General features: G+C 38.8%; 1 protein-coding gene across 2 annotated transcripts in view; it reads right to left on the bottom strand.

Moving 5' to 3' along the window:
* Positions 1 to 23650, bottom strand: part of LOC104955165 (leucine-rich repeat and fibronectin type III domain-containing protein 1-like protein) — a 136818-nt gene that overhangs the window by 11466 nt on the left and 101702 nt on the right. Inside the window, exons 9-10 of one of the 2 annotated variants that reach the window (XM_010782411.1) lie at positions 6043 to 6692; positions 927 to 1021 (exon numbers count right to left, since the gene is read on the bottom strand). In XM_010782411.1, coding sequence (XP_010780713.1) covers positions 969 to 1021; positions 6043 to 6692 — 703 coding nt within the window. In that variant the 3' untranslated portion in view covers positions 927 to 968. Of the gene's footprint in view, positions 1 to 926; positions 1022 to 6042; positions 6693 to 23650 lie in introns of those variants that run through there. The other variant, XM_010782412.1, reaches the window with a different exon arrangement.

Here is a 23650-nt window from a genome sequence, read left to right on the forward strand (position 1 = left end):
TAAGGGAAGAGATATTGAGTATTGAAAAAGGATACAATTAAGAGAATCAAAGAGAAAAGAAGGGGGGAAAAAACTATTGTAAGGTTGGATGAGAATAAACACAAAGGGAGGTATCATTAACAAGAAACAAAACAAAGGAGGAATGGTAAAGGGAAGGAGGATACAATAAACGTAGGGCAAATGAAATAAAGAACCTGAAACCTAAGACACGATCAATAGAAATTGAAAGAAGGTTAACAGGGAAGTGAAAAAAAAGATAGACAGTTTAAGAAAGAGGGATAATTTAAAGAAAAACGAAGGAAACTATCGGTTCACCCAAATTACAAAACAAAAAAATGTCCTTTCTCCTAGTGTCATCTGGCCATCACGTGGGTTTGATATGCCTAATTCTGAGACGCTAGTCCTTGATATTTCTGTACCCACCGCCTTAAATTTAAGCTGAACATAATATTTTTTGTTGCAGATAGTTTAGATAATTACCATAAAAAATAATATTGTCACATTTCAAATTGTGTGTATGTGCATTACTACTAATATATAGAAATATAGTAGAATCTCTCAATATCCCAATGTAATGAATAATTGTTATAGTAATCCTTAAAATACATTGAATTGGTTTCTGTTGTAAGGAACACAGAGGAAATTCCCTCTTGGATGTAGGCTGTACTCTCAAAGATGGATATCTCAAAGCATCAGCACACAAATCCACCAGAGGAAAGTCACAAAATGTGTTTTTTGTAATTTGTGTGAACTGGCCAGACCAGAAAACAAGAGTCCCCCAACGGAAGTGTCAGATGGCAGCATGCAACACAGGAGTGAGACTGAGATAGGGACAGGCAGGTGAGGAGGAGTGACACAGGGTGAGAGACGGGGAGGAACTGTAGGAAAACTATAGGGCATTTTATTGTGGTAGTTATTACTCTTTTTTTGTAGTGTTGGTTCACTCTCTTTGTGAGACCGAGAGACCTTCAGATCTTAAAGTCTCTCCATACGACACTATGAGGCCGCCTGTCGTCTGCTGCTGGAGGCATCCAGAAGATAGAGAGACAGAAAGAGAGGGGGGAAATAGGGCCACAAGATGCAAAATAGTGAGAGAGAGACATGGAGTGAAACATTTAGAATCAGAAAAAACACTGACACGGATGCAGAAAGAAAACTGCACAGAAAAATAAGGGGTGGAAAGGAAGCAAAGATGTCAGGATAGAAAGCGGGTGAGGAATAGAGAAGAGAGAAGGTGACAGAGAGAGCTCGGAAAACACAAAGTGATGGGGAGAGAGAGAGAGAGAGAGAGAGGAGGAGATTCCCAAGGACAGACGGCAGTGAAGAATGAGGCCGGGTATACGGGATGACTGAAGGAAGTGATGATAGATTAAAATACATGGAGGACAGACAGGCTACAGGGTCATGGATGGGCCATGGGGAGAACACACACTTGCACTTCACACGGACTCACACACATCCTTGTGTTTACTGGGCGACTTTTCCATCTGGCTTAACCTTGTGGGAGCATTTGCATTGGCTCAAGGCGGTTAAACCTTGTACGGCAAAACACACAAATACATGCACCGACCTGCAGGGATTTGGTAGCCGAGCTTACAAGCACACTAACACTTGTTTTCTTTACTGTGAGGATATTGTATTGATTAACATTCAATACCTAAAGGCTTGCTTAAAACGAACCTAAAATAACTTTGAATGAATAGTTTACACTGTGGATTTGTGTCTCTCCATAACACACACATTCAATATTTGGTTGCCTGTTCTTGAACTAATAGCACTTTGCTTGACATAATCATAATATGTGTGTGTTAAGCATATAATTACTGATAATTCCCCACTTAGTATTCAGGTTAAGGAGCTACTTCTGATGCTGAATCCACATGCAGCAACACAAGCTAGATCTCATGCTCTGAGGGGGAAACTAATACCATCACTTTTTTTGTATCTGTATTCGGTTCATTTATTTATTTTCCTAACCTAATGGATAGGTCCAGAATGCAACACTCATATACCCATACGTGTCACAAAACCACCAACAAGACTCATGAGGATACTCAATGGATTTTTCTAACTTAGACTTCTGAATATGTCATCTTGATATTACCTTTAAATCATTATGGAAATCACTAACTGTCTCTTTATGAACATGACTTGACAATATTCATAAACATATTTTAGACAGACTCATTTCCTATCAAGCAACCTGTTTTCCCTGCAAAAACTGCACTCGGAACAAATACAATATTCAACAAATGTATGTATCCAGTTCCTACATCTTATACTTTGAACAAAAAGTCTCTGAAAACAACAAACTATCACCCACAATGTGTCTATTTTTTCATGTTGTGTTACATATTTGACAGCTGTAGGCCTTTAATGGGGCCTCTCTGTGTATCTGTCAGTTGCTGTGTTCCTCAGGCGCTCTGACTCACTGCGGCTCTCTCTCTGATCAGATCAATGTTGCCTTTCTCTGCAATGCAGCAACCAGAGAAACACATCACAGACACAGCTACACCCTGAGAAACCCCGACAACCTTTGTACAAACACATGGGTATTATCCCCCATTGTAGGTCGCCCTCCGTGTGCAAACTTTCCCGAAATCAAAGAAATAGCAGAAAGACCAGCTGTAACGTATCTCTCCGGGGTGAAGTCTCAAAAATGAGAACTATAATAATTGCTTTGTTGGTCGGTCTCATTGGATTCTGTGATGCTCGTTGGAGCTCCTTTGAGTGACACACTTCAGTCAGTTAAGGTTGAGATAAGGTTAAAGCTGTTAATTAGGCCTGAAGGGAAAATGTTTGTGTTTGTTCACATGGTGGCACCTCAACACCACAACAAAGGAAACTTCAAGGAACCTTCTAGCCTGTTACAGCAATAATGCAAACTCCTCAACTGATCTGCTTTGTAACCCCAATTTAGTTGTCAACCTCACAGAGCAGCCTTGCCCTCATATCATATCGGAGGCGAGAAAAACAACTAGAAAACAACTTGTTCTACTCTGATATCTTAAGCCAGTAATGTAGCCTATGAGTTTATACGGCATTTGAAACCATCGGAAAATCTACAGAAATCTTATTTTAAACAGTAATTATATTACATTACATGTTACTTGTTAGACGCTTTTATCCAAAGCGACTTATTGTCATGCAATTTGGGGTGAAGTGTCTTGCCCAGGGACACAACAACATGCTGACTGCAGTGGGGTTTGAACATGTGCTCCCCTGATCCGAACACCAACACACTAACCAACTGCGCCACAGCCTCCAATATACTTTGATGTATAATTTAATTTGTTTTAAATGTCCAACCTACCCCCGATTCAGCAGACTTCACAAAGGTGAACACTTTCCCAGAACCTGCTGGCTAAGCTGCTGCGCTCTGCACAGATCTCTCGCCTCCCCCCATATCAACGTGAGGCTCGATGACACCTCATTTCAACCCATTCACTGAGGCCAATTGAATGACATATGAGCAGCAGATAAAGTATTTCAACTCAGCTGTTTAAGCCACTCATGTGAAATATTGTCTCCATTTATTCATTTTAATGAAATCCACATTTTCTGAGTGGATTAGTGTTAAAGGGGAAGTTCACTAGAGTGGGCTTATTACACGGAAAATCTTCCCGAAAAGAAAATTCCAATGCCCTCATGGATTTCTATTATATTAGCACTATTAGTTTTTAAGCTGACCTTTGTGAGCATACTGTATGCAAGTCATGCAAGAGAACAGGGGCTCGATTACATTTACACTTGATATAATTTGATAGCATTTGTTGCCATTAACACAAAGTAATTTTCCATTAGTATCTTAAAAATGTAGAATTAAGTAATTTTAATGTATGTAGCAATGTATATAATCATACTACAATTGTGCAAGACTGTAATTACGCCATCATGTTTTTAGCATCACTTAAATAGTCCTGACACATTTAAATAAATAATTCTTATTTTATTCAAAGACAAAATGTGTCTGAAATCTCTTTCTATTTCTTACCAACTGTTCACCAGCTTTCTGGCAGCTTTTTAGTGCCAGTACGCCAGAAGCCACTACAACAGAATCTAAAAACATGTTATTCCAGCTGGCAGAAGAGGTCCAGTCCGTGTGGAGACAAGAGAGACGAGAGATCAAGAGACAGCTGAAAGCTCAACCAGTACTAATAGTTTGGAAGCAGGAAATTAGCCAACTTCAGTTCAGCAAATTGGATTGTGACTGCGCTCAACTGAAGCCCGTCATTTACAATCACTACAGATCTTCAGAAAGTACTTTTTGGTACCAGCACGGCCTTGAGGTCGGTTTAATTCCTTGAGAGGTTTTTAACGTGAAACTTGGCAATTTTTTCGAAGGACATCTGGGCTTCTTCCATTTATATCGAATCATAGATTGTATTGATCTTATCTATCTTTCGTGCATATTTTGTTTATATTTTGAATCATAGCGAAGAGCTTTGTACTTGCACTGTATGAATAACTCTTATGACACTTGCTGAGTGCCTGTACCGTTTACTGACATTACTGGTATGCCTTTTAATGACAAATGCACTGCTTTTACTGGTTGTGCTCATAATAGTCCCCTTCTTTCAGCATATTATTGCAAAGTATACACATTAATAATAGTTGTGGTTGCATCAGTTACCTTGTGCATTATGTATACTATATTCCATCTAAATTACTGTTTATTGTTTGCCAGATTATGCTTTCCTACCCCTGGAGGAGTTTTATGACTCTACTGCTGAAACCTAATTTACGTGGCTTGGATTCATATAGAGAATACCTTGGGGCACACATTTGAACTGTGAATGACTGCAGCTGTCTAAAAAAATATATACTGTAGTGTATTAGAGCTTACAGTGGTTTCAAGATGTACTATTTTACATTTTATTTTTAAATTGTTCTTAAATTATGTAGTTTTTATTAAAAAAAAAAAGTATTAAATATAATATTCACACATAGTCAGTTAAAGAGAATTTTGGCTAACGAGTGATCCACGTTGATTTTCATGAACCCCTGTATGTTACATTGTTTTAAATATTCGGTTATACGAAGGAAGGCAAACAGATGTGATAAATAAAAGTTGTGTAACTCTCACATAGTGATGTTTTTGAACAGGGTCAATTAGGGTTTAGGATTTCTTTCAGTATAGCATTGAACTTCAGTCAACCTTCAATAGCCTTTCTTTTTTAATTGTAGTAACAACTCTGGTTGTGTGTTTCCTAATGGTAAACAAGCCTCCTCAGAGTCTAATAGTTTGTTGCACCCTAATGAAGGACAAAGAAAGAATGCCAACCTGAAGAAAGTGATTTATGGTGCAGTGGATGGCCACACTTGTATTACAGAATCCCTCTTTTTTAATTTGTTTTGACTCTTAGTCTCATTAAGAAGGGCCAAAAAAAACGTGTACTAAAAACTCACAGCATCAGGACAATTTCACTCGGGCAAATTAAACAAACTAAGTAGTTTCTTACATTTCTTAACATGTTTGTATTACCATCTACCTACCATGTATCAGAAATGACGCTTGGTAATTGTCAAGAGCAGAAAGCTCAAAGCAATGAGCTTGGCGGGCGTGAGATTATAAAATACTTTCACTATACAGTGGGGGAGTAATCCAAGATTGTTGTAAAAAAAATGAGTGAAAGACGGCTTCATCTGATTTCTCAACAACCATCGAGTATGGACTTAAATAGGATTTCCGATGCTACTTCAGCTCAGAGAGAGAACATGTGTTCCCCCTCTGTCTCTACTAGTATCTTCCCATTACACAAGGATGGTATCTCTTATTCATTCTCTCGTTCATACGTTGGTTTCCTACTCATCCACTCCGTCATTATCCTGCTCACTTTCACATTTTCAATTTCTACATTATCCATTTCTCATCCTCCAGTTCTTTCTGTTGAACTGTATTATTTTTTCTTTGATTTAGAAATTCCTGGTCCTTTCTCTCTCATGTTTTACTTATTTATCTTCAAACCTCTATGAAATGCATGCTGCCAACTCTGCTGCTTGCCTCCTATATGTCTACCTCCCTATATGTCTCTCTACTACCTGCAGGTTCCTTGGGGGAGGTGGGCTCTTTGGCGACAGATGGCGGCCTGCTTTTCATCTCAATGGCGACCCTGGAGGAGAAGCGGGATTTGGTGGGCGAGAGCAACTCGTCATTGGCCAAGGAGTCAGTCCTTGTCATTATGCTCCGTCCACTGCTCGCCTCCTCGACCAATGCCACAGTGTCTCTAAGAGTGTTGCTAGGCGACATGGCCCTGGAGGGCGCCATCGCTTGGTCGTCCTGACTGTCAGGCATTTTTGAGGCAGAGTGAGGGAGGACTTGGACCTGTGCGCCTCCTCCTTGACCATTGCTCTGAGGTCTTGGCGCAGACGCTGCAATGGCTGCTTTTCCGGGGCCTGCCCCTTGGTTGCTGTAAACCTTGTATCTTATCATTAAGATGATAATAAAAACCAGCACAGATGCAACAATAATCCCTCCAATGATGATGATCATAGTGCCACCCAGGAAGTGGCTGTGCAATGCTTGGCACTGGCTGAACTCTGTGTCCGTGGTGAACGAAAGACAGCCCAAAGGACGCGTTGCAGTCAGTGATGTGACGACATCCTCAAACACGGACAGGACACAGAGATCGTAGTTGCGTCCGGGGGCGAGGTCCCGAACCAGGAAGTCGTTGCTGCTGGACGGAATCATCCTGCAAAGATAAAAGAAACAAATGTTGTATGTCAGGCAATTTAAAACAAACTGATAAACATCTATAAGAACAAACTTCATGTCACAGGTATCTAAGTTTTAACCACATTCCTAATTGTTTCCAAGGAGGATTATTATTTGGTAGCATAAATAGAGAATGCTATTTCATTAACCCACAATTGGTACCGTTATCTACAGCATAGTACTTTTGTCATTGTAATGTAAATCAGCTGTGTATGCAAAAAGATTGAAATTTGTCGACAGGCAAGCATACATTTAAACATATGGAGAAATAATAAATACAAATCTTTGCCTTTCAACAACACAGTAATTAACAATAACCTTCTTACACAATTACAAACAAATACTGAAGACCTTATTAAAACATGAATTCTTAGGAGCAAAGATGACAAAGGATTATAACACATATTACCTGAAGTGAAATAGATATTCATGATTACCAAATAACTGATGACTACAAATGATAATCATTCTTGAAGATAACGATAGTGTGTTATTGCCCTCTCTGTTTGAATCCAACATTGATTTAATTTGGGTCCTCTATTCTACTTTACTTCTCTGCAGCTTGTCAGAAGTTAATACCCAGGAGGTAAGCCCCCTAGACAATAGTTCCGGGAGATGTTAAGTGAGTCTTTAAAGAAGTCCATATTGTGTAAGGATGACATGGCAGTGTGTCCATTATGTTACCTGCCAAATTATGTCACAATATGCCCCAATGCTCTCAATGACATTGCACCGCGGAGCTGCTGTCATATAGGCCAGATTTAACAACTCCCATTGGAAAAACCAAATTACCTGCCAACACAAACCCTCTCTGTCCAAATCAGTCTGTCATTTCCCCACCACACTGTACCAATCAAACAAGTAACAGTCATATAACAAAAGAAAATCCTTTCCGAAAATGACTTATGATTACATCTGCTTGTATTGCCTCCCTGTATTCTGTTGTGTTCTATTATATCAAAGCTGCAGCAGCGACACATGCACCATCATCATATATTTCCATTTGGTGCCGCCTGTGGCACAGCAGCCACCTCATCGTTCTTATTTCCCAACAGAGTTAGAATTCATAAGCTTACGATCTGACAAACACTCACACAGATCTATCCCCCACAGCTGCAGAAATCATCATCCTGTGATTAAACGCAGTCCCGATTCTTACCATTGTCAACTTCTATCTTGCTCGTTCCCGAGGTAAATACTATAGCTGTAGTTCTTACTTGACAGCATGCTTTCCTGGGGGAAATCCAGGGGGGAGGAAAATCACCCAAGTAAACAGGAGCGATGCTTTTTCCATGTTTATCTCTTTCCCTAACTTTCTCTCGGGGTGTTCAGTGTAACTAGTGAAATTGTCAAACTCCCATATGTCATTGCTACATTTGATCTAAATCATATTCCCTACTGCTTCATTCACATGTTCCCCTATGCACTGTAAGTATTTCTGCCTGTGCCTATACCTTCTCAATAAATGCATTTCCAACTCTGCACCGAGACAGACAGGCTTCTTAATATTGTCTGAGAGAAACAGAAGAGATGGGAGGCTAGTGTGTGATTGTGTGTGAAAGCCAGTGGGCAGCAGGGTATTGGCTGGCCTAGTCTCAGAGCCAAGCTCATCGATGGCATTGAACCACCACCAGGAAGTGTATCTTGGCAGTTAGCTGTGTGTGTATTTTGTGTGTGTACTGTGTGGCTGTAATGTCTGGTGTGAAAGGTTTCCCGGACTGAGCTCTTAATAGGAATCGCTCCAGAAAACTCTAACTGCCCTGATGTCTTGCCCAAATGTAACAGCATGATTTGAGAGCAAGGCTGAACTGGGGTTCCCGCAAGAAATCTTCAAAGGGGTGTTGAAAGAAAAACTAAAATATCTTTATAAAGAAACAGCGCCTCTGTCTACCTTATTAAACTTCAAAAAACAAAAGACTGGGAGGTCTCTTAACTGTGTTTGAACAAAATGACCACATGGCTGTTTGTCTCTCTTCTCATTTTTGCAGTGAGACAAACTAAATCATAGTTTATTAGAGGGAGAAACTTCAGGGAAATCATTTCGAGACAAGAGCTGCCCTTCAGAGACATCCACAAAGCGCATGTGGGCTTCTAATCCGTTATCTGCAAGGAACTTATTGCTGACATTAAGACTGTTTGTGAAAACTGTGGTTGTCACGATGCAAAGTCAGGTTTGAAAAAGCGTCCTTTAGTGCTTAATCATCTGGCTCAAAGAACACTGTGTGAAAGTCGTGACTGATTCTAATTAAATTGTCATGGAGACAGAGAGAGCAACCTTTTACACCTGACTGTATCAGCTCCGGTACTAACTGTACAGTCATCCTCGCATGTGAAATTGACACCTTTTTTGAACGTTTGAATAGGTATATTCTGCTCAAAGTTTTGTGTTTTGGTGCAATTCCTTGATAAGCACAAATTAAGGGATCTCACTCTTTCACAAGTGAGAATCCGCCAGATGGGAAAGTGCGAGGTAATTTTTTGCCAATATATTGCAACAGAAGAACTAATAAAAGACCTCCAGGGTGTATTGCACTATATTCTTTATCAGTCCTTGAAATGTTCAACTGTTTCAAGATTTGCTATCAATTGGCTTCTTCTCATTTAGCTCTTTGTCTTGTGACTTGTTTTATGATATCTTAACATTATTAGAATAAAGAAACACAACGCTTACATTGGACCTGGGAACTAGGTCCGTGCTGGAAACCCTATGTGCTGCCTAAGGATACATCATTTAAGGTGTATCTGTTTTCAATCAATCCACAAATTAATATGATGGCTTATAACAAATCTGAAATAACTTCATATATAGATTAGTATACAAAGATCTGGCCTACTAAGATGTTACTGACGACTAAACACACAATGTTAGGGTTAGCTGGTGCGTCATTTTCATTTTATATAACACCGTTTTGCAAAAATCTTATTTTCAACGAGTATTCATCATCAGTTATGGGTATGCACAATTGTAAAGAGGGGCACATTCTGTTGGAAATCATTATTCAAAATCCCCCAGTGTGCCCCTCAGCCTGTAAGTGCTCTGATCTTAATACAAATCAAAATGGGGAACTTCCACTGGCCCGAGGCTTCGCTGAAAGGCACCTACGCATGAACCGAGAAGTGTGTTGGTGGGAACAAGGGAATTCTAGGGAGGAGGATGTTATTTGACCTCCACCTGCCTTGTTTAACATGAAAGATTACATGTTCTGAACCGAATCAAATGCTTTATTGCCAACTCTTACATTGGTGTTCAAGCACATAAGGTGTTTTTCTCTTTTTTTTTATCACCAGAATTACTTAAAAAAAGAAACGGCCTTGGAGCAGTGAAGGATTGAATGTCTTGTTCAAGGACACTTCGACACCCGAGTGTTTGCTGACACAGGAGAATCAACCACTCGAAGGATGGCTTTCTTCTTCACCCCACCTACGCGGGTGCCGGTTTTTGCCAAAAAAAAGATTGCAATAACTTCAATGAAATCAGCATATGGCGGTTCATATGCTCAATGGCCAGCATCTGTTTGTGTTTTGTGCATTCAGTTATACAGATGTGTGAGGATTGATGTGACATTTCCAATTGATTGATAATTAACTGTGACTGGGAGCTTTGGGTTTTGTGCTAGTGTGTCATCATGACTTAGGAAAAAGAAAAAAAAAAGACCAGGACTGCTGGGCAAAGCAAAAACGATTCAGCAAGCCCATTTGACACTGCAATCATACTGGATGATTTATTCAGTTAATAGGGTTCAACTATGGTCACACATTCACACACACTCAGGCAGAGTTAAACAGCTTAATGGATGCCTTTCCTCCACCATTCAGATTCAGACAGAGGGAGATACAGAGTAAATCTGAAGTTTTGTTCGACTGCCGCACGCTCACACACATCACACAGATCAACAGTCAGTTATGTTTTGTCACTCCTTTGTTTATCTTCACACCCACAGGCACACATGCGCACACACGTACAGTGCACAGGGCAATGCGCCCACACACTGCTAAAAAGACTGCAAGACTCATTCAAATACGCAAACCGATATCTATACCACTGTTTGAATTGAACAGATTAGCACACACTCTGATCTGGCTCTTTGTACACATGCTTAACAATACTGCAAGCATGACAAAAGCCTGATTAATGTTTTTAAACGTTTGCATAAGCTGACAAAACCTCAAAATAATCCCCTCCGGTCGTTTATTTATTTCATTAACAAGGCTATTGATCACTAATACAAGTTTTCATTAGTACGAGCCAATGATTTTCTATAGAGAACCATCACATTGAACCTTTAGGTGCGCTCCTTTGGGCAAAGCACACTCCTCAGATGTTACTCATTTCTGCTGCAGTGCAAGTGCAAATGATTTAAAATGTATCCCCATTAACTCCTGACCTTTTAAAGTAGGCTATGTTGAATCATATTATGCTGACCAAGATGCGTACACGCATTTTTCTTGTCACAACTAAGTTTAACAGTTACAGCCATACATCTGCAATATCACATACATTTCATGATCTGGTAATAGAATATTCAAACCGTCCTCAGACGGCCTCCACTACAAACCAAAGATATTCTTCAAATGTATTTATTTAAAATAAAAATGCATGTTATACGAAATATGAATTGGACAAGAGTTAACACTTCTATGATTAGGACTGAGAGCTGAAGATGGAGAATGAAACGGTTCTTAGGACAGCTATAGGAGTTAAGAGTCTTAACAAAGCCTGACCATTATTCAATACATCCACTACACAGTTTATAAATCTTTTCCTATGTCTCAAACAATGTGACCAAAGCAGAGTGGGTTTCTCTTATGACTGAGCTTGAACAATTGTTTATGTTGTTTATAATAATGTTCACATAGTTTTTTATAGCTCATCTCACTTATCCAACCTTTCTGCTGGTGCATCCCTCTCCATTATTTTATTCTTTCCATGTCAACCTAACTTTTCATGAACGACTTTCAAAGACTTACTTTACTGAAAGATACTGACATTTGTCTTTTCTTTGCACAGTTTACTCTTTGAATAATGGTGTTTAGTATGCCTATTAACATAAATAGCACCCTAATTTAAACTATGACTACTTTAAGTCTCCACAGAGAGCCCGATGACATTTCAATGTGACCAGTTGGGACTGGGGAGCAAGGCGTCCTCCCCCTGTGCGGTGACAGAGACCAATCTGTCACGGCACATGTGTCATCCTGAATACTGAATAGCTATGGTAATGTTGCCATCTCCCCAAATCTTTCTAGTGTGATTCAGAGAAAATTGTTCCTGCCAGTCGCTCTGTTTTGTAACCATCATGTCGTCGGGCATTTTGTCATATATGTACGTCTATATCTTAACAGAGAATACAGTATATGTTGATATGCTTCCCCCCTCATCATCGCTACTTTACTGGCTTTTCATCTCTGCTTTCAACGCCACTGCAATTGAAGACCAGTAATCACTTCCCGGATTGCTGTCATTACCCCAGTTTATTCCTCGGCTGTTTTCCTTAATGCACAACTGAAGTTTGCTTTTCAACATCTAACCGCTTGATGACTGCACTGAAATGTAATATATCTGAATGTCCAGTCTTCGTTCTACAACAATACTGGTCAAACCACATCGTAATCTATACTGAAGCGTTGGAAATTAACATTTAAATCACATTGTCTGGTAGAGCTACATTCTACTATTTTGTAATCTCAATAATGAATGTACAATTCTCCAATAGAACATATTCATTTAAAGGGGACCTATCATGCAAAATGCATTTTTGTACGTCTTTTATACATGAATATGTATCCCCGGTGTTCCAGGGAACTCACCAAGTGTCAGAAAACACAACCCACTCTCTTTTCCTCCATACCCAAATCTCTAAAAACAGGACTGCAACGGATCTGATACATGTGGATTCTGATTTGCACCTCTATGATGTCACAGAGGTGCACTCCGCCTGTATGGTCAACTCTCCACCTATCAGGGGAATGAGAGGTTGCCGTGGCATGGCAACAGCATAGCAACAGCATGGCAACAGCATAGTAACATGATGCTTGTGCCTCTCCCCCTCCTTTGCAGGGGGGGGTCAGCTCCAGCTCATGCAAAGACAGAGCTGGAGTGAGGCAAAATGAGGCATGGCTAAAATGCATGATCTGTTTGGTATTTTGAAAAATAAAACTTATAAATATACCTTATATAGGTATGGTCCTACAATATATTATTCAAATATAGCATGATAGGTCCCCTTTAATGTTCATTATTCATCATGGTTATGCAGTTCAATTATCTGTCACACGCACACACTCGCCCCATTTTGAAATTGAGTAGGTAATGTATATATAAGCAAGTAAAATGCAATGTAACCTAACATTTCACATCATTAAATGTATACAAATAAAGATGGATCAGGTAGTATTCATGCACAATGGCACAAGAGCTGCCAACGTGTCAGTACAGCAGGGGGGAAATCAGTCCGAGGCTTAGGAAGGTCTTGGTGTGTGTTGCCCGTCGGCATTAATAGATGCTAATTGACCTGTTATCAGCTGCTCTACTGTGTTAGCATGTCATTAAGCATGTCTTGTCTCAGGCGAGAACAGCAGCAGGTTTTGTTACAGTACTTGTTACAGCGGCAGACGGACAAGGAGAGCTGCCTGCTCAGCTCTTTGTGTGCACGAGTGAGTGTTTGCACCCTGAGTAGGACGGACATTTATACTCACGTGCGCATCTCTGTCTGTGCATGAGCCTGACATTTTCATGCTGTCTGCATTCAGTTATGTTGACTGACGGGGAGACGCTTTTGTTTGTAAATACTGTCCATCAATCAGCCCTTGGGCAATCAAAATGCATATCCATAGACACACACACACACACACATTTCAGATGTCACGAAGTCCCATCCAGAGCCCTGGGTTCTGACTGTTGATCTAAGCAAAACGTCAAGTGAATATTTATGATAATGTGCCATGGCTGTTATAAATAATTTAAAGTGCCAATTATTCCTCCAGTGCAGGCAGTTCAGAGCAGAGGAGGGCAAAGGGTTGACAGGCAGGTCCTTGCAGCACACCCGCACTGTCGGGCCTACGAGGCACAATGCGAAAAACGACACACGATGTGTCATGGATGGATGGGTTGAAGTATGTGTGCAGCAACATTAAACTTCAAATCACAAAACAGGATTTCTAAAACCAACAAGAGCATTCTGTGGAACAGAAAATCCATTATGTATTCACAGGACCCAGGGGACAAAATCTGATGTTACAAACTCTAATTATGAAAATAAGTGGCACATAATTAACAATTCTGTGTTGACGTCTCCTTTGGGACCTCATGAGCTCAGGGCCCGGTACTGTTGCCCCCTTATAGGGAGGTGAGCCATTGCCCTTTATCTTTCACTGGGGAACTGAGTCAGTATTTCTAAGGTTCCACTTAGCAACTGGATATGTTGGATTCACACTTAATCAGTGTTTTGACACAGTCCAGTCCCTGTCCCTTGTAAGCCTCCCTGTCCTGATCTCTATTCATGTCTCTCCGCCCTCTCCTGCTTAACCTCCCCTAACATCTCTAGTTGCTCTGCCTCTCTGTATAATTGTCTTTAATTGTCTTTTACTCACACACACATGTTCAGACAGACTCAGAGTTGTGAGAGTACCTTGTGAGCTGCAACTTTCATTTCCATAAAAATATTTCTTTCAAGCTTTAGAGTTGTTTTCTAATGAAATATCACATACAACACATTAAGAGTGGGGTCAATATTAACAGCTCGCAATGAAAGTTCAGAAATGTATGTAGCAAGAGGTAGGAAAGTTGTATGTTAGGTTAAAACACACTTTTACTCTCTATCGTTTGACTCCTCCATATCTGGCTGATTGTGCCTGTGTCTATGTTTGTTGTGCATACAGTATGACCTTTCTGTATGTATGCTTTTTTATTTTTACTTTATCTATATATCTAAAGGTCGTGTCAGCTACCTGCTCTGTTCTGTACAGCACTTTGGTCAACGTGGGTTGCTGTTATCAATCTTTCTGAATGGACTTTATACTGTAGCAGGCAATACCTTTCAGTGTTGCTGTCTAATAATGGATCTGTCTCACTCCTTAACGATTTATCCTATTACTTATGGCCTATTTTGTATAAATACACTAGATTGCACTCTAAGTTGGTGATCAGCTAGGGGTCGTCATTCAGCCTGTTAAGTTGACAGCCTGACTAATAGATGGTTGTAATTTGATTTATATTTATAAGTCCACATCCTTTATTATTAAGCGAGAAAGTATTACCCTGGCTATAAAACAAAAGTCTCATTCCTCAATTCTTGACAGCATACAAGGTGAAACACTTATCCAAGTTCAGCGCCTGTCCAATCAGAAGAATGATTTGCGAATATATACTGGGCCCACAGCACTATATCCTGGGATAAGAAAACCAGAGACAATTACTATCATTGCTTCATGGCCAAGGAAACGCCTTCCAGTGAAAGACTGTTAAACTAGTTTGTCATATTCCAGGCTCCTTTTTCTTTGGCAGAAAAGAAAGTGTATCGGATACGGTGGTTATATATATGGTTGCAGGGTGAAGATGTGTGCAGATGTGTGCTTATATTTCTTTTTGAAGCCTTTGAAACATGTAACATATTTCAAGAAGTGACCTCTACCTACCTAGATTAATATGCTTTTGTAGCCAGATCATTGGAATTGAATGACACTACACATTCTCTTTAGTAGTTGTCAGTGGGAAAACTTATGCTGTACAAGGTTACTTGGATATATCCTTGCTCCTGTGTTCAGCCTTACAGATACTGCAAGTGCTTGCCTCTTCATCCTTACTAGAACACTTTGTTCCCTTTCATTTCACACCCTTAAACTGTTCTCATGTACCTCCTACATGTTCTTATTTTGCTTCACCTCCCTATATCTTTGTCCTACATGGTCATAACGGCAAGTTAATACCACAAGGCCATCAATGTCTTTATGAACATTCTGCACTGGAATTCTATTGAAGTAACAGAACATTTGCACATACATATTGCATCTGCAAGAAACATTTAAGAGGCTAAGGTCCCTTAACACACATATCCTATACAAATGTTTCTTATCTATAGTATTATACAGAGTTTTGCTTTGTGCAATCAGTCTATGGTAAAGTTATGTCTCTGTTCTTTTCAAAGTGAGACTGGCTAGACTGCTAAAGGTCTGCAAAAAAAGTGTCCAGTGCTTGAGTTTGCAAAATGCCTATAAATAATGTTGTTTCTGGCTGGTAGTATAACATCTTTGCAGCTCTCCCTTTCCATTTGAAGAGTATCATCAGTTGCCATCACACAGATTATTTAAATTCCCACCGGTTATATTGAACATGTTCAAAGCTCTTATTACCCAGTCTTTCAAACTACTAAATCAAAGTTGTTGTTCTTAGTATGCCTCTGTGTTACTGAGTTAAACAATGAATGTACGAGGGGGCAAGTAAATGTCTGATGTGATACATGTTTGTAAGGTTTTGTTGTTTGGTTAAATGATAAAACCACAGGTACAGTCTTAGTTAATTTAAAGGAATGATTGCTTTACTGGGGCACAGGGCAACCTCCAAACAAAAGAACTACAGTATATTGCAATACATTTAAGCTACAATTGCTGCATCGATGAGCATGAACTGCAGCTGTCCCCTGCCTTCAGTTAAACCTATAGAGAGTGAGACAAGATGGATCCATAATGAAAAGCATAGAGTGATGAAAATAATATCCAAATTATAGATCTATATAGTGGAATCTACTTTCCTATTAGTGTTAAACTCCACAAGGCCTTTCAGTATTTTATTTATGGATTTAGAAGAGGAGTTTTATTGATTTAGTCAGGGTTAATGGAAAACAATGCAGCATTGTTCAAAAGATCGTTCATTTGCAAATGACTTTGTATCCAGTGTGGATTTCACATTATAGTGCGTTATAGCTTATGAATTCATTATGGAAATACAGTTTCAAAGACTTTCTCAACATATAAATCTTGGTATATTGCGTATATAAACTGCCACTTTGTTTGGAAATCTGATATTAAGTGAATTGCTTTTTTTTTCTGTATGCTGTAGCTAACCAAATGGCTTAGGAGCTTACTCTGAATAAAATAGTTTTGAATAATCTTTTTATAATCTTTCATCTGCTTTTTTATATTCCATTATCTTTTGTTCTACTTATTCTGCCCTGATCACACCATTGGATTGTAATCCATCTGTTCCTATCCATCTGACACCAAGTGTATCCTTTAACCAGCCGTTCCAATTTCTCATCATAAACTTAACACTTGGATATCGTTTCCAATCCTGATACATTAGTCAATGCAGTCGCTCCCACCAGATATTATATGAGGGAGACAATTGAGTGGGAAGCTAGCATCTAAATGTGCGAATATCAGACAATACCTATTATATATTTACTGTTATATGTTCTATAAATACATTTTTTTAAATATTCCTTACACAGAAACAGGACACAATGATGTTATCTGGGATAATAGAGAAGTAGCCTGCATGCTCTTTAAAGTGAAATGCAGCAAGTAATCCCCATTATTACTTGTGATCAAACTTGCTACTGTACTGTACATGTCCTGATTCTGATTAAGAGGCTTACATGCTTTGTCCACTAAACACAAGCCAAAGTGACATTTTATTATGCATAACTACAGTAGTGGTCTCATGAGAAGCAGCAAGAGAGATCTAATCATGTTACTGTTATGAGATGGCTACAGAATGCCTGAAATCATGTTCATTTGTTCCCCTCTCTTCAGTTTAAAAACCCATTACAATTGAGATTTATCTTTTGTGACTTACTACAAACACACTGGAAACCAATTTACACTATCTTTTATGAAGACTTTAAAGGGAACGTGTTTTATCTCACTGGACACCAAACGAGTTGAAGCGATATAGAATGAAAAGATTCCGAGATTCCTGTGTTGTCTATTTGTATATAATGTATACTATTATTATTTTGTGCACTGGACAAGGATAGGGAATAAAATGTTAACTCTGATTCTGAGAGTCCAGTTCTGTGACATTATGATGACATTTCAGTTTACAAATAGTGTCCTCCCTAACAGACTGTGATTTCCTCTGTGCAAAGGAGCGTTTTGCTGCTGAAATGTAGACTGTATCAGAGTCGAGTGCAGCCACAATGCAGAATGCACACATCTTTATTTACCGATCAGTTTTTATTTTTGACCTTCACCTAAGAGCTTGGGCTAGTGACCAAAGGAATACGATTACGGAAGCCAAAGTGAGGTTTATCCACATGCTGACTGTGCTCAGTATGCGTGACACAGTGAGGAGCCAGGCATCCCAGAGTGCCTCCAGTGAAGCTCCTACTCCTCTGCATTCAGAGAAGCCAGCTGAGGTTGTTTGGCACCTGGTAGGGAGGCCAACCCCTCATGTGCGTCCCTTTTTGAATGTATGCCTACCACGGTCGACTGCGTGGACAGCCCCGGGCAGGAGTGTGGAGGCATGCTGGAGGGTCTTCCAGCTGGCATGAGAGAGCGCTGGGATACCCCCAAAAAGGAGCAGTTGCTGGATTAAAAGGTGTGTGCACTGTTGCTCATCCTGTTGCCACCTCCATCATGGAGTAAAGTAAGACAATGAATAACACTTTTCCTTATTACTCTGGAGTAAATTCATTTCAATAAACTAGTTTGTATCTGATCATTAAATGCAATGGTAGTTCACTTGCGATATACTCTGCTTTTTAGCTATCAAACTTGCACTTGAGTGAAATTGAAATAGAAAGAAAATCCTCAGGCATTGTGTTTTACACTATGAAAATGACTGTGTGCTCGGTCAGAAACGTATTGCCAAGAAAGGCAGATGTATTTATTTATTTCATTGTGTTCAATGGTTAAATAATGAATACGTTGTGGTTGATGCTTCCAGGTTACTCTCTTGTCCCAACTGAGATTACATTACATTACATAACATTAGATGGCTGCTATATATTTTTAACAACATTGTCACAGTAAAAAGCACTTCATTTTTCATTGAGTATGAACAGTTCCGCCAAAATCAACATTTCCAAAGCCAAAAAGAGTAAGCTAAATGTTTTAAATTATCCAAATGAAATACCCAGACAATCATATAATTATTGAATGATTGGACTTATTCCAGTGCTGCTACAATTGTATCTATTGTTGGTCAGAGTATTGATTGTTATTGGCCTTCAAAGAGTATTTCAATAACCATTTCTCAAAATGTTTTTAAAATACATCACAAAGCATCAATTATTCTTCATGCTTAAATACCAGACTTCCATTCAAAACTCTTAATGTTAATATAAATATTCCTTTATTTTTTTTTCATATGAAAGGTTACAGTTACTTTATCCAATTTATTTGCACCATATCAGAAAAACATGGTAAAGAGTGAGAATAATTCATGATGCCACACTCGGATATAAGCAGAGGTATTTTTACTTCTTCACTCCAAGGTGAATTTGACTGCATGTACAGTTTGTCTTGAATGAGATATGCAGCAAAGCAAAATGAGCCCTGCTTAGAAGTAGGTCAGTTGATATAACGTTCTCTACACCTTAAGTTCAATGTGTTCTCCAAAAGCTGCCTGCACATTCTTTGATATATGACTGCAATGCGCGCATTTGTTGGGACTGGTATTTTATAGCTTGAACAAAGCTAATCTTCACTATTGACACTGTGCCCTTAAAGATAGAATACATCAAAAAATAATCTCTGGTAGAAACATAATCAATTCAAAGAGATGCATGACCTTTACTCTCATTGAGTCAAAGGGGAGAGGATAACCTATATGAGATACAGATGTAGGTAATGACCAGTGTTACTATTTTCTACAACGACAAGCCAAGAGTTTTACTAAACTTACACAATAACAGTAGGCCTATATGTCTTCGTCCTTTGTTAGCAGACTTCCTGTGCAAGATAAATATAGTAATCTGTTGTAATAATGCAGACATATAGGATTTACCAACAGCTTAATCCTGTGATAGAATATAAATAATTCCTTTAGGTAAAATACAAAAGTAATTTACTGAGTTATACTTAGGAATGACCTTTGGATTATATTAAGACACATTGCACGTGAGGTTGAATGTGAGGAAAGCTCTGTTTCATCCCCACTTTTCTTACATCTTACGGATTTTGAGATCTATTTCAATGTTTAATTCCTTTGTTTACATATTTTCACTCGTACACATGTTGTATGTTGCATGTAATATTGAAGCTTCACATACCCTGTAGTGTACAGTCTACACTACACTGCTATTTAAATCACCGCATTGACTGATCATAGTGAAACGTGTTATTGATCTTCTGTAGGGAAATTGCTTCTCAACATGTCTTCCCACCATGCAGAGATCAGAGTTCACTGTCAGCTGTAAGCCTGGTGGGATGTTGTTTTAATAAAGGACGCCTCAGCAGGGATGTAAACACAAAGGTCCGTTGTGGTAGTTCTCTCGCTGCGCCCATAAAAAGAAACTGGAATATTATTGTTCTCTGAAGCCAGTGAAACATGTCCTAACCCTTTTGTTTGAATATATAATTGAATAACCCATTTGATGAGAGTAATGTCCTCTGCTCGTCTTCTGTAATGATCGTTGACTTAATACCGTGACCTTACCCCCCCCCATTCGATGACAATGAATGAGCTTTATGGGATAAATACATGACATCATGTCATCTTTTATATTAATACTGTTCTTTAGTAATGGCCTGTGTTGTAACAGCACAATAAACCTGTTGACCCAGAGCATGTTATAATCCTGGCCCGTAGTGCAGGGAAACAGTGGTTGTATGTTAAATCGGATATAGACATTTACTTGACTGATGCTAAACATGTTGACATTAATGTTTCTAACATAACCGTTTCATTAATGAAAAAACATATATATATATTCATTCATCATTTATCATTGAAACAATGCTTTACTGTGGTGAACCAAATTGTATTACAATTTAAATAAATGAATTCATTACAAAAATGATGAGTACTTTAATAAAATATTATTAATATATTTCTAACAAATTGGAGAACAACATTGACAATGATTTTAATCTCTTCTTTTCACCTCCGTTGGACATTTTCATCAGGTGAGACCTGGATAATTTCACATTCAATATGCAAATTGAATTTGATCGGACATTGCGAGAAGTACTTACTCAGCCAATCACACATCTGGAAAGATCTATAAGTGTTTTAATTGTCTCCCCATGGTTTGCATATTGAAGGTAAAATAAATGAGGCCACAGCCCCAAGGAAAATCCTGACATGTAATTACTTGGAATTAATTTACCCTTCATGCATCCATTTCTCCATGTCTTGTATTGTGTCCATTTGCATTTTACCTATTTCTTGGACATTTCACTAATTTATTCTGTTTTATATTTATTTTAAAACCATTCAGCTTTGGCTCTGGATATGTCTTGGTAATGCCAAATTTCAGAATTTAAATAAAGTACATTTATTTTTAAATTATGATTCAGTGAAAAGCTTTAATAAGATCGAAGAAGCAACATCAGATAACTCTGTTGCAATAGACTCACACTCGTGTTGGACACAATGACTCAGTAAATGCAGCGTACAAATGATAACCTTTTCTATTATAGCAAGCTGCGCCACTCTTTCTAAAATGGTGACTCTGGCGCAGCAAAATGAGCCAATATGATGATGTATTCATCAAAGTTAAATACCCATAACACTCTTGAAGCTTCCATTGTTTCATAATAAATGTCTTTATGAATGGGAGATGTTATTGACCCGATTGACATCTCTCTTTATCACGCTTTTCCTCTCTCCCTCTGTGCTGCCTCCCTTTCCAACCAAAGAGATAATCTGGGCAGAGATTAATGTGAGATTAGTTGTGTCAATTGTATGTTGGGTGTATTTACTCTGTGGTGTGCCCAGGTTCTGGCTAGAATGAATCCAGAAAATTGACCCGATGTGAATAAAGAGACAGGTGGGCAGATTCAATCCCAGAACAAATGTCAGCCTGACAGAAACATATACAAATAAATAGACAGAAAGGCAAACAGTGATATATGGCCCTGCCTGAATAAGGCTGAGAAGTTGTCATATTGGCTGACTATCATTTAAACATAAATGTTTTCCTTCCAAGCAACCAGGTTGGTTATATACGATGCGCGCTATGACCATTACCATTCACTTTGTCAATGCTTTTAGAGTCACTTACTCACCATCAAGTGCCGATGCATGATGCTCACTGACACTAGGTTATTCCCTGTTTGTTTGTATTTGTTTAGAAGGTTCAAACCATACAGGAAATATGTTGAATATTTTATAAAGTTTCGTGTTTTACTGTAGCATACATTTGTTTACATTGCTACAACAGTTTAGGCTGTCCCTAATTTCACCACCCACACATAAATCCCCCAAATAATCACTTTCTCAAACATTGAAGGCTGACAGAGGAGGTGTCAAAATGATATGTGTGCCAATATTAACCCTGTTAGGCAGAACGGGTATCAGCCGTAATCTGATCTACATGAAATACAGTTTCTTAGTCAATTTCAGTATAAAGGATTATGTTTCTGCAATCAGTTACAATCATTGAGTGATGAGACGTGCTGCAACAATCTCTGGCCTCATGTCTTCCATCCAAGTTCAACACAGTGAGGTTTATGGAGAGGCTTAATATCAAACGGAGCCTTTCCCTGGGAACAGAACTCGGTATCAGCAGACACCCTGAGTTCTGTTTTCAGAATCGGTATCACACAAGATAAAGTTGGATCAGTGCACTCCTAGCTAACAAGGGAAGTGAATTATTGTCTTAAATACCGGGACAGTTCGGCTGAAATAATCCGGGTCCTTGGTTAAAGTGAAAATTGATTGCTTGTAAAGTGATTGCTTTTTACTTCATTTTCCGAAATACTCGACCTTGAACGGATGGATTTCTGTTTTCTCTGTGACAGAGATGAAGAAATACTTTTGTTTCTCGACAAAAATGTGCAGCATTCTTAAACCCAGCAACAGTCTGACATACAATTTTAGGTTGAATGTTGGTAAAACAATTATGTTTTCTCTCTCTCCATGTATATATATGCAGGTAGGTATGTGTGTGTTCCAGGGACGGATCTAGAAAAATATCCATGGGGTAGCAAGAGGGTGGCAAGAGGGTGGCAGGAGAATTTCAGGGGTGGCATCCCCTGGCAGAAGTATGTGCTGATTTAATCGCAGTCATATCAATTAATGTTAACTTGGAAAGCCACAATATTTATTTTAACTCAATAACATTTGGTGACATTATTGTGGCACATCAGTAAAGCCTTAAATATAAAGGTGGCAGACTTAATTTAATTAATTTTAACTGAACAATAACTGAATGAGTTTGTCTCACTCTTAGACCAGCAGGGGTACCAAGTCTATGCAGACTGCTGCAATAAGTACATGAAGTAACTGTCTCGTCGATGTTTGTCTGAATTAATATGATACTATTAACAATCATATTATTCCTATCAGCTGTCAATCACTTTTATGATTCACATATTCAGTGTTATTATTAAATAAACTATATTTTTTGAAGGAGTTAATGATGAATGTTCCTCAAAATGCTTGCTCACCCTCCTTCAAATTTGAAAGACAAGTAATTACTATCATATATCAAATACCAAAATAATCAAAAGGAACAGTTCAGCACCCCATGACTTCATTGCAAACAGTTACAACCTTGACTTTACATCAGAAGGAAACAACGTTAAATAAGTTACTAACTGCATCAATTAGGGTTAAAAAACGTGTATTCAGCTAAAACATATACATCGCTGCAGTTATTATCCAGTGGAAAGTCCTTACCTACTGGCCTAGTTAAATCAAAGTGGTTAGTTTTGGCTGGACAGTGAAGTTTAACACACCGTCTTATTTGACTTTCTCAGGCTTGAAACTGTTTTTTGGGGGCAGACCCCCACAAAGAAGAAAAATGTTATACACACGTAAGGTCATCA

The sequence above is a fragment of the Notothenia coriiceps genome, unplaced genomic scaffold, assembly GCF_000735185.1.
Source record: "Notothenia coriiceps isolate Sejong01 unplaced genomic scaffold, NC01 NC01_scaffold00024667, whole genome shotgun sequence".
Lineage (NCBI taxonomy): Eukaryota > Metazoa > Chordata > Actinopteri > Perciformes > Nototheniidae > Notothenia > Notothenia coriiceps.